This window comes from Clavelina lepadiformis, chromosome 2 (assembly GCF_947623445.1).
Source record: "Clavelina lepadiformis chromosome 2, kaClaLepa1.1, whole genome shotgun sequence".
NCBI lineage: Eukaryota > Metazoa > Chordata > Ascidiacea > Aplousobranchia > Clavelinidae > Clavelina > Clavelina lepadiformis.
In genome coordinates, this window is record NC_135241.1 from 14,485,342 (window position 1) to 14,498,284 (window position 12,943).

At 33.9% G+C, this 12,943-nt stretch overlaps 1 protein-coding gene across 3 annotated transcripts in view; it reads left to right on the forward strand.

Annotated features, from left to right (window-relative positions):
• Nucleotides 1–12,943, forward strand: part of LOC143445376 (GATOR1 complex protein DEPDC5-like) — a 39,107-nt gene that overhangs the window by 12,955 nt on the left and 13,209 nt on the right. Inside the window, exons 12-16 of one of the 3 annotated variants that reach the window (XM_076944435.1) lie at nt 4,081–4,215; nt 4,335–4,466; nt 7,385–7,731; nt 7,876–8,027; nt 9,942–10,034. In XM_076944435.1, coding sequence (XP_076800550.1) covers nt 4,081–4,215; nt 4,335–4,466; nt 7,385–7,731; nt 7,876–8,027; nt 9,942–10,034 — 859 coding nt within the window. The remainder of the gene's footprint in view (nt 1–4,080; nt 4,216–4,334; nt 4,467–7,384; nt 7,732–7,875; nt 8,028–9,941; nt 10,035–12,943) is intronic. The other 2 variants (XM_076944436.1, XM_076944437.1) reach the window with 2 other exon arrangements.

The following is a 12,943-nucleotide window of genomic DNA, read 5'->3' on the forward strand; positions in this document are numbered from 1 at the left end:
TTTTTGATGTTTGGGAAAAAATTAAATTGTTTCTTTTTAAAATTGGTGATCAATGCGAGGATTTGCATCTTAAAAGCTCCAATAGCACTAATCAATTCACTGATTGGTTTCCTTTTCACTTGTAACTGCAAATTTAAGGCAATTAAGATGAGAGTAAAATCAGCCGGAAAGGCCAAGTCACTCATCCAACTTTGCTTAGTATTCACATCTGTTTTGAAAAGAAGCCGTCGTACGTCTGTGTGTAACACAAGTTCTTGTCTCTCAAATTCCTGCTTGAAAAGATGTCGTTGAAGGTCCTTTGCGCGAATTAAGTTTGCAATTTTGGACGCAACATCCATCACTTCTTTTGTGTTAAGTCGTTTGCTGCATAAAACATGTTGATGAATTACGCAGTGTTATCTCAAGAAATCTGAAAAATCATCATTTTTTTGGCACAAAGCAATGAAGTCGTTTGTACTGCCTACCATTGAATTTGCTCCATCCTTTGTAATTGACACTAATTTCCACAGAGGCAACTTTATTTCAACGCAATAGATTTTAAACGCGTTGTAAATATTTATGCCTCTTGTTTTATCTTTCTACGTTATAATGGCAAGCACTTTCTCTTTAATAGTACAGTCATGAAAAGCCATACGGATGAACACAAGGATTTGTGCAGCATCCCTGATGTCTTTTGACTCGTCAAGTTGTAATGAAAAACACCCACAGTTATTAAAATCATTGTAAAGTTGACGAGTAACATTCTCACTGATTTTCTCTATTCTTCTCATCACAGTGTTTCTTGATAACTGTAGGTCTTTAATAGCACTTCAAATTTCACTTTTATTGCGGTAATCCTGAAAACTTCTTTGGACGAAGCTAAAGTAGTTGTTTTTGACGAAGTACAAAACTTTTTTTAAACCTTTTTGTTGTCCACGTATATTTGATTTATTTCACCTTCCTTGCTTCACTTCTAACAGGATAATCATCATTATGTTTGGCATGGTGTGTCATAAAGTACCTTGCAAGATTTCCTTTCTCGGGCAAAGCCAGAGTGGCAAAGACAGGTGCAGCTTTTATTTACTATAACACAGAAGTCGGCAAGCTCGCAATCTTCATTGAAGTGGTAATTGATACTTCTTCGAAGTACTCATTATGTCTCTAGCTGAGCTTAGGCTACCTACTATCCTAAAAGAAAACGTTATGTAAGTGTTCATGTTTAGCTTTATATTTTGCCGTGTTGTTACTGCGTGCTATTACCGGCATTATAATTGCCATTAAATCTGCACTCAAGTTGCATGCCGGTAACTCAACCCATTCGACCTACTAAGCACACACTGGTAGCTGTGTGACACATACTGATACTTCATATTTAAGATTTCATATCAACATTTTTTCATTTATTGTAATCTTGGTTTGCACATGCACCCTTCCTTTTTATCATAGTTTTTACTGTACTGTAGTTTGCCAGTATATAACCATTCTAACTCAACTTTGTTCCCCTCAGTCGTCTTTTTACGCCACTAGTGTTCAATATTAACATTGACTACACATTCTACTGCAACCACAGGGATAGCCTACTTCACGTTATATTCACAACGTTTATTTATTTGACAAATACAAAGATATTTGCATTGCATTTATCTATTGTTAAGACATCTATTCTAAACCACTTCTGAAACAGTTTTCCTGCTGCTAATGGGGTGCAAGTTAATTTGTTAGTTGAACCAAAACTGTTGAAACCGGCAAAAAATACCACTGTCAGCTGTCACGCAATGCGATTGTGTCATAAATGGTTACTTTTTTTTGCAATTGATTTAATAACAATTACTACTAATACGTAATAATAGCACGTTAAATATTTGTTCTTTGTAAACGGTGATATCTGATGAATTATTTTACTAAACTTGAAGTTATCTCAAGCTTAAGCCATCAAACTTTCATTCCACAAAGTGCAGATATTATATTCTTTATATGATTTGTTTTGTTGTGATAATTAAGTTTTTTTGTCAAGTTAGTTAATTGACAAAAGCTGCAACAGAATTTTATAGTTTTGGCAGTTGCTCAGTGCTTTTAAACCGACTTAACCAGAGAAATAAGTGTTGGGGCTTCTAACCCTGCTAAAATCATAACTGAAATTGATGTAATAAAATAACATTTCGAAAACCAAAGAAAGTAATTTACAATTCCACCATAGTAGCCTTAGTAGGTAATGCTCTCATTGTTAAACATAATAGGCGGTTAGGTTTGGAAAATGCGCATGTAAAATGTTAATATTAGTTATTGTAGTTGTTATTTGAAATTAGATTTTGATTAGGTTTTAGATTATTATGTAAAAACTTTCAGATTAGGTTAGCATGAAGAAAGTTGTGAAAATACCTTCTTCATGCACCTGAGATTTTTTTCAGTGAAAGTAATGACACCCAAAAATAAATTAAGGTATAATTTATAATTTATTTAAAGCTAATAAGTAATATAATTTCTTACCGTGGAGCGGGGAGGGGTGTAACTCAAACCTCCCTGGGCAAGCTCTTTGTTTTTAACACATGCAACTATACTAAAGTGGATCATTTCCCTGCTTTAGTTCCAAGCCAAAAGTTGTATTTTGTTATGTCATAATGTGCTTTAATTGGCGTCTACAGCATGTATTTCATTTACACCTATTAAACCGCTGCTTAAATTTACCACAGTTGATGAAAAATGTTTGTCTCCTTTCAAAAAAGTAATTGAAAAAGTAAAATCACCAAATCAGACGCTATCGACTTGTTGGCCACCCCTGCTGTACAGTATTTCTATATACATATAATGTAAATATAAACATTACATTACAAACCACAGCAGAATTAAAAATAAGTTGTTATAAGAGAAATTTACACGTTTGATAACTATATAAACACAACAGCACAAACTCAATAAAGTGTATCTGAGGCTTACAATTCACGCTTCATGCCAATAACACTGCAAAAGGTACACAAGAATATAAAAACATGGACCGCTAAAATAGGCTGTATATAAACAGATCTGAGATAAAAATGCAATCATACTTGGGACTGTGTTATTTAAAACGTAGATCATAGAAAAATAGTCAATGACACAACAATTACACAAATAAACAGTATGTTTCGACGTCTGGGTAACGAATAGGGCAGCGTGGGCATTGGCGAAGTCGACCGTTATTTCAGTAGTTACATCATTAATATTGTAACTTCCATTGTGATATGCATTTGATCGGTTATTGAAGAAGTAAGCTCCAGTCAAGGGCGTGTTCACATGCTGGGGGTCATCTTTTCATCGAGCTACTGGCTTGACTATGGGAAGGCATCCTTACTTGATAGTCTCTTCTGTTTAGTTTTAGCTTGTTGAAATGTACCCTTAATGTCCGTTCATCCAGACGTGGATGGACAACATTAACTAGCTACATGGCTCTGCAGTATCTTGCGATTAATCGATTTTCGTTGCGATGATGGACTCGGGAACTCAGAAACTCAGTATATCGTGCCGGAACTCGGGGACTCGGCAACCCTAGGCAGCTCGTGCAGGGACCCTGCAGCCCATGAGGGGACTCGGCATAAAATAGTGTTTTCGAGCAGCTGCTGTTGTATCCAAAATGTCGCAAAAACTTTCAAACGTAGATGAAAAACAAGCTTTATCCAAGCTCAAACTTCGGGGAAAAGGTATAAAAATTCGTTATGCATAAAACCTGGCCCAAGTCATTCTTGCTAACCACATTTTCGTATAGCTGATTCGAACAGATCTACAGTTGACTATATCGGATTGTATTCAAAACAATAGCACAGGGCACGTCTACACAGCAGTACTCGTAACAGTAAAATGGTGACTCATTGTGGCAATGGGCAAGGTGTAGTCAAATTAATAAGTGCTTCTGGCCGGAAGTAGACGAGATTGCGGCACGACAAATCAACATTACACTGTATCTAGCTGCTGTTTTGGCACTTCTACAGTACAGGGGTGTTCAGCTAAAATATTGTATGTGCTACTGGAGCTCATGATTTTGTTTTTATGGTTTTGGTCCAATCAATTATACATCCAGATTAACATTTATTTGTTTGATTATGCAAATAATTGGCAATGTTTTATTAGGTATTTTCATACCAAAAGCCAGGTACTTCTGTTAAAGCTCAAGTGTCAGGCAAAATTGTATATCCTAAATACTTTGCTCCCGATTCATCCAGTTCAGTCCAGGGACAAATAAGTAGTCCACGAAATACTGTAAAGGTAAGTTTGAATTATCGGGCAATAAAGGCAATTACTGAAAAGTATTGAAACAACATAACTATTTCGGTTGTTTATATTAGTATCAGTATGCAAGTAGTTAACATATTTTTGACTTATAGGAATATGAGAAACGTGGAATCACGAAACCTGTATATATCCCATTGTCAAAGATGCATAAATCTTGCAATAAGCTTGAAAATGGAGTGGCAAGCTCACTTGGAGCTGTGGTCAATTTAAAAGGATACAATCAAGTAAATAATATCGCTACACTTAAGCCAATCTGTGTACATATTTGTTTATAATTATTACCGTGCATGCATTTTCTCGCCTGTATTATGTATCAACATGGAAGTTATATTTATTCTGCAGAATTACTAAATAATGTTAAAATGCTAAAATGCACTGCAGTGCATTGTGCACTGAATTTTTCTCTGTTGTATAATTATGCTTTATGTGATGTCGATGACCGCCCCTACGACTTCTGCAGTTTCACTTTTTGGGTCATTCTAGGCTTGGCTGTGACATTAATAGGAATAATGAAACACGACATGGTGTCAGAAGTGGGATTCGAACCCACACCTCCATTTTGATGGTTGATCTGCCACATGGCTCTCAGTTATTTCGTAATTTTTCCTGTAGTACGGTACTTTCCTATAGTGGATAAAAAATGGCTCCTTTCAAACTAATTGCATGCACAATTTGTACTCGGCAATGCTGATGGCGTAAAATAAGCAACATAATATGCCACTCTAAGCACTTCAGAACCATGTTATGGCAGTCCGATATAAATGCTTTGTTTTTAAGCTGACAACAATGAGCCAAGTTGTCATCATGGTGTCATAATTTGCTTTAATTTATATTATTTATTATTTATTAATTTATTGCATAATTTAAGTTGCCGTTATACTTATAACTTAACCGATATACGCTTAGAAAGTAGTGTTGCACATAACTCGAAATTTAATTAGGTAATTTACATGCCATGGGACTGTAACTAATTACGTGAGTTTTCCTGCAACTTTGCACGTTGTTTTACGGTAATACTGCTATATTGTTGATGTTTATTGGCAAAGCAGATTAATATCACAAGTTATTAAGTAATACAGTATTGAGTTTCAATATCACAAAATTTTCGTTTCTTTTCTAGGTAGTTATTCAGAATTTCCCAGAAATTATTTTTTCATGAAGCGCTTTTCCTTTTATTCGTGTTTTATGATATAAAGACAAGTTAAAATGTAACATGTATTTACTATAATTAGTGTAGATTGGAATTATTTTTTGACAGACATTCCCCCAAACTTAATTTGCTAATTAGTAGGTAATAGTGTATTGTATCTTTATCGACGTAGTGTATAACCTATTATTGCCCGAAACAAGCAGTATTTTCCCTTGGCTTTTGTGCAGTGCGGTATCACTTCCACAGTTAAATGGCGTCACTGCCATACTTTCCATACTCGACTTGTGGTCTTAAAATTTTTTCCATGTTCAAAGTGACCAAATACAAAGTCATGTAGAAGATGAAAACTGTTTATTTTTGGTCGAGTAGTTGTTATCAAAGCACAGTTGTTACCTTACATTACAAACGTTGTTTTCTGCTATTGCACAAGTTCTGAAAACAGTGTGAGCCAAGAGCCGGCTGCAGATATCGCTTGAATTTCAATTTACCTAGTGAGTAAAAAAACTAATTAGTGGATTTTTTGTGTGGATAAAATACACCAAAAAGGAGGTTAATAGTTCATATCAATCATTCATAACTGCAGCTCAGCTACGTAATTATAGTCAGTTACATGCAATATTATCACTGTTGTGGCTATACTTACGTAATTACCTTATACAGTAAGCAAGATGTAACTTGCGTAACTAAACTGTGAGTTACTAAAACTAAACAGAGACTTATATAATAATTAATATATGCCACAGCACCAGTCTATTCTGCATTCTATGGGAAGTAGTATACAGGTAAAATAGGAAGTGACCAGGTTTATTAACCTGACATTTTCATAAATTTTTCACGAAGAAAATTGGTTTTAATAGACGGATGGATTTACTATTTAACTTCCACTATACTTGATAAAATTTATCTACAGATTATAGTACAATTGCATATTGGACCACTATCGCTGTTAGACCACTACCATGTTTGTGAAGAAACTTTGCACTGTAAGGGTAGTGGCACTGGACCAAAGTTCGCTGAGGTTTTAATTAAACGATAATGCATCTCGACATATTGCATGGTGGCCAAAACCAATTGGCCATTATTGAAAATTTTAATTTGATACTAGTCGAATGATACCTACATCCTACATAATTTTTACCATGATCTACTGTTTTCTAATGTCACAATTGTCGAAGCTAATGGTACTTTTGGAATTGGTCAACGAAATTAAAACTATGCAAAGCTTTAACCATAAACTATTGTCTGATATGAATAATGATAAACGATTATCATTAAGCAGCTTTCGCGAGACAATTTTTTTTTCACCGATGGCACTACTGTTATTATTTTTGTAAATTATAGGCTAGTTAAGAACTAACACATGGCATTAATTTATTTTGATTCTGAAAAAGAACAAAGCTCAAAAATGAAGTTTGGTTTTAGTCGGTCATTGGCAAATTGGCTTATGCCAGGTCAACATTAAATGGTTAAATGTGGACCGAAACAACATCCGTAGTGACCATGGAGCAGTTTAAAAATGACTCTTTTCTTTGCCTTCGCAGCGTTTTTGTTCCAAGAAATTAAGGTGAGCAGTGAATAACACAAAAAGGAGAACGCGATCGTGCCCAACTCTGCCAATGGTTTAGAGCGCATAACACTAGCCAGTAGCTTTTTATAAAATAGACAATCTACTGCTTTTTTGAAAACTATTATCTCTTTATTTTGTTTCCTAACCCTTTCATTTTTGCTATTTTTGCAAAAGTTACTATTTTTACAATTTACTTGCTTTATTTGGTTTATTCGGTAAAAATTACACGTTAGATACATTATTGCATATTCAGTAGAATGTGTTGCTGTGCATTTTTAGAAGTTAAGTCAATTCTTTTTTATAGAAAGACACAAGTCAACTTAAGCTTGTTGAAAGTCTTGGTCTTTGGACAGTGACTCAAGTTTTTAGTTTATTTATAGGAAGCGTACCCTAAATTAATACAAAATAAATATTTTTATGTTTAGGAAAGTCTTGATCTACGCCCAATTATTGGCAGTGCAACAAATTCAAGGACATGTCATGGCTATAGGAAAAATGATACTGTAACTCAGAGAAGATCTTTATTTAATCCTTTTAATCCGTCGTATATGTTTGCTCCGCTGACTGCTAATCGTAGAAGATGGGTGCATACGTATCCTCGTGGCCCTCAAGGAGAGGCTTTAGTCTTGCATCATGAAAATGCAAATGCCTTCCATCGGGAAGCTAGCCTTATATCTGATACATATGCCAACGAAAATGGTGAAAAATCACAGCCACTTTCACTGGCAGGTTGTGATAATTCTTTTTTTGCCGGCTCCCCCACAATTTCACCGTAAGTTTTATGCAGAACTGTGTTTTGCTGTGTAATTACATATGTTTATATTTACATTTATAACTATATTGCCGTATGTTGTTTTGCTGCAGAAATTTTCTAGGTCAATCGTTTTAACTGCCAAGTCTAAACATGGCTTTATAGGTATGATGAGCAACATCACATGTTCATGTCAAAAGAATATAAAGATTATGCAACTTCCAACTCATCTGTTTCCTCTGGAACTTCAAGGAGAAGTTTATTAGCCAATATTACATTGGAATACAGTCCTGCTGAAGGCTTTGCGGCATTTAAAGGTTTGCTTTTATAAATGGTATAAGTTATGAATTTTCCTTATTGATTTTCCAAAATGGTATGATGTTAATGTGCATGAAAAGTCAAGTTTGTTATGGTGTTAACTTATGTTGTTGCTTGCTTGTCATTCCATGTGCCATTTAGACTGAATAAATCACTTAATTTTACTTTACCTTAGTTTGTCAGTGTTGTCATCAATTTGATTTTAATAAGTTTTGACATACAGTAGAATAGGATACAAAATTTAAAACTTGTGATAATTTTGGGAAAACTTTTACTTTTTTCTCAAAAATTTTTCTATTTGTCATTGAGAGCTGTATTAAAACTTACAAAAACCAAATCGATGACCACATCATTTAAAACCATTTAATTTAAAATCAGAACTATATAAAATGTGCTGTTTTTACCAACCTAGTCTACATATATTCAAGTGTTTTTACACGGACACTCTTAACAATATAGATTAATTTAAGATTGCTACTCTTTACCATTTATGCAGATGCATTGTTTGTGTCGGAGATATCAAAATATGGTACCCACAGTTTGGTGATTTATTGTCGTTTTTTGAAACCTGGCACTAACGAAATCAATGTTTGTGATATGACGAAATAACCCATTCTTTGATAACTATTGGTACGACCATAAATCGAGTATGGCAGTGACACCGCTAAATTGTTAAAGTAGTATCACACTGCACTATGCCCACGAGGAATATCATTTTCGCGTCTTGTGCAAAAGTAGGTCACACTCACACACTATGTTGAAAAAGTTACGATATCAACGCTTGTCAAAAAAATAAGTCCGATTAATAGTGACTAATTATAAATAACCTTTATTTACATTTCAACTTGCCTTTAACATAAAACAAGACAAAAATACGATTCTTTTCTGGAAAAGTTCTAATGACTACCATCGAAACGAAACCCCAATTTTGTAAAACTGAAACCCAATATTAAGCAATTACTTGTGATGTAAACCTGCTTTGACAGTTTAATATTGATATGGCAATATTACTAGAAAACAATGCGCCCAGTTGCAGGAAAACTTACGTAACTAGTTACACTCACATGACATGTAAATTACCTAAAAAAATTTCAAGTTAAGTGCAACACTACTTTCAAATAATATATCGGTTAAGTTATAAACATAACGGCAACTTTAAGCAAATTATGACACCATGATGATAACTTGGCTCATTGTTGTCAGCTTAAAACACAAAGCATTTATGTCGGACTGCCATAACATGGTTCTGAAGTGCTTAGTGTGGTATATTATGTTGTTTATTTTTCGCCATTAGCTTTGCCGAGCATAAATTGTGCGTAAAATTTGTTTGAAAGGAGCCATTTTTGATTCACTACATACAATTATAGTATTAGGGCAATCCGAAACAAAATCCGAAATTGTTTTTGTTAATCCAATCATTTGTATCCATTTTGTGCGTTCACAGCATTGTTTGTGCAAAAAAAAACAGCAACGACTGAACAAGCTTTGAAAATGAGCATGCATGATCCTGTTCCCACGTTGAAGATAGAGCTTCGCTCTCGAGATCACTCCTTAAAAAAGGAGTGCGCTCGCACCCACCTCTGCGAAAAATAATACTTTTGGACAATTGAGGATAGAAAAATGAATATCTTTATAAATAACATGATAGAACATGTATAACGCCACATATACATGTTTCCTCAACGGAAATGTGTTGTGATTTTTATTGCTGCTATACTAAAATCTTTTTGGTTATCTTATCTATAATGTAAAAATAATTTGTACTTTCTGATGACCATAGCAACTTTCTTTTTGACGTGCTATTATGTCTGTTAATGCAAATTCTTAATGCCTATATTCAGTGTTATAGTGTTAATCTCTGGACTCTGAATACAATGAATGATAGTTATAATCTATATTTTAACATGTATCAGGTTTTCGGTCAAGAAAACCTATTTCAAGTTATGGACTTAGCTGGATTTGGGGCATTGCAGGTGATATTCAATGGACATCTGATACCAACACTGGTGTGATACTTAGCAGTATTCATAATTCTTTATCAGTAGTTGGTGTTGTGGAATTTTCAAAAATATCAAGATAATTTTACTATTTTTTAATGTTTGGGATAATGGGTTACGTAACCTTAATGTTGGATCTAATCAATAATCCAGCTTTTATTAAATTTTAACTTTGCATCTTAAAAGCGATATGATTGAACAAAGCTATAAACAACATCATTAAACAGCCATTACTATACAACAATTAACAGTCATTAATGAGCAATATCATTTAAGCATTGTAACATTTTGCGCTGCACACCCAAAACTTAACTCACTAAGGCAAAATTTATAGAAGCAAAGGATAACAAAGCATGCAATTAACAAAATGCATTTTGACACCAAGCACTGCATTAGGCACAACATTTTTTACTGGCTTGTCAGAAATTTCATGAAAGAAGAGCTTATCATGGACACCACATCGGTATCTTGTTTGTTTTTTAATTTTCTATAGTTGATTTTATCAGTCACAAAAGGTACTAAATGCTGGTAATTAATGAGTGTAAAAGTCAAAACTTCTAGAATATGTACTTACTTGCATACAAGTTTTACTATTGCGATGGTTTCTTGTACTATTGATGAGTAAATGTGCTCATATTTATGGAAAGATCACTACATAAATGCAATTTGATATCTAACTTGCAATAAAGTAGGTGCAATAACATAGACTGAGACATTTTTAGTCCTCAAATTTCAGTTATTTGCAATTGCTGCCCAAATCCACATTATCTTGGTATTCCTTTAAAGTTATGGCAGCGGTTCTAAGCCGGTGGAAGTTTGCATGTTTAGGTGGAAAATCATAAACTTTTGCAACTCGTTTTTGAACATAAATTATACGCATTAAAAAAGTCTTGTTGTAAATGAGCATTTATTATAGTCTACACTCTACAACATACTGCACTCACTAAATACACTCAAAAACATATGGCTAACTTACACCTTAATCAATTGTAAGAATTTTTGAGTATTTTACATGACTGAGCTGCGCAGACTTTGCGATTGTGATGCGCTTGAAAGTTGTATTGGCAAGTGAGTTGTTACAAGATCATCAAGCTTTGATCAAACAAAGGCACTACAATGCTAAAAGGAGTTATGCTTTTACAATTATTACATTCTCAGATTGAAATAAAAGCATCAAAGTTGAAAAAGTAGCCTGGAGCTATGCTATAAATGTTTGATCACAACTTGATTTTGCCAATGTTCAAATTCTGAGCGGACAGACAGCGGACCAAATTTTGCGGTATTTGTGCGTATCACAACTTTTTTGACTCTTAGTGCTTGATGTAAAAACAAAAATAAAAAACTTTCTGCGTCAAACTTTACATTAGTGGAACAAATTATAAATTGGATGTTATAAGCTCTTTAAGTTTAAACTGAGATGGTTTTTATCATACTGAAAAGTAAGCTTATTGATGACTTCATGCACTGAAACAAAATTTTTCATAACTTTCATGAGTTTTAATTTAAATCAAATTAATATTTCTGTGTAGAAATTTTAATAAAGTACCTATTACAAGGGTGTCAAACTCAGTCTTCTAACCCGGTGCCGGATCAAACCGCTTCGCGGTTTGTATGTTTAACACCCTTGGTTTCTAACGTAAAATTTTGAGTTTATACATAGTTGTTGTTTTCACTTTTGTACTGGTACTTTTATGCTTATGACTATTGCCAAAAATTGGCTAGCACGTTTTATTACTGCAGAATGTTTGTTTTTTGAACTGAAATTTTTAAAACATTTAAACAAACACACTCATCAATATCATGCCATCAAACCCCTGTAACTGTAAATTTTCCGAAAATTTCTGTCTTCATACCCAACATGACTACATTTTATTCTTAAAAATAAACCTTGACCTTCAATCAGTTTGCGAAAATTTATGGCAATTGCCTAGGAAAGTATAGAAATTTTGCTTCTTTTAGTATTACTGCTAGCTAAAAATCCTGGAAACACTAGTTTGGTACCAGCATGCTTTGGTACTTGTGGTCTTAAGAAAAAAGACGTATGCCACAGGCATCAGTACCAAAAATCACCGTTGAAAAGTTGTGAAATAATACAGTAAAACTCACTAAGGTGACCATTTCGGCAATCGGCATAATCCTAAATTTTTAAAATATCCGTTTATTACGACTTTACTTCAGATGTTATGTTACCACTTTTCATTTTACTGTATTGTTTACTTTCTGCTGCACCTTTTTTGTTGCATTTGTGCATTACCATTTATTTCCTTGTGGATCCCTCATCAGTTTTTACTTTGCCTTTTCTGCATACTTGCACTCTGTGTGCCATGTGACAAGCAACCTATAACGTAACATAATCCGTTTTTTGTGTTATACCTTTTTGGTCCTTTTTTCGCTAACTTTGTTGATCCAGAAAACGATCTGGTCCCATGGAGGTCATAACACTAAGCATGTCAGAAGCTTGTCATAGCCGTTAGATCTAAAGTGCATGTTTTTACCTTCACCTTGTTTTCCTCACTCCTTTCTTTCAACTCTTTGACATGCATCGTGCTCAAGTCACTCTTTGCTGTTAAGGTTATATACAGTCATTGTGTCACTTATCCGAAAAGAATTGTTTTGAATTATTCGAAGCAGTTTTTACTGCTAACGACAGACAATTTAACACGAGTTAGTGCATTAATATGTTTGCTTTACTGTTTGGACACATTCGAATTTGGTTGTATGTTATTGGAATTTTGCTTTCGAATAATCAGGGAAAAACTAATACACAGGTGCGACAAGAAACCTATACATGAGATATTTTATCATTATTGTTTATTATTTTTTATTGTTTACCAATCGAGCAAATAGCATTTGAAACTTTTTAACTTTAAGCATTTTAAACTTATTGAAGTCTGCATTAATTATGGATCAAAACACCT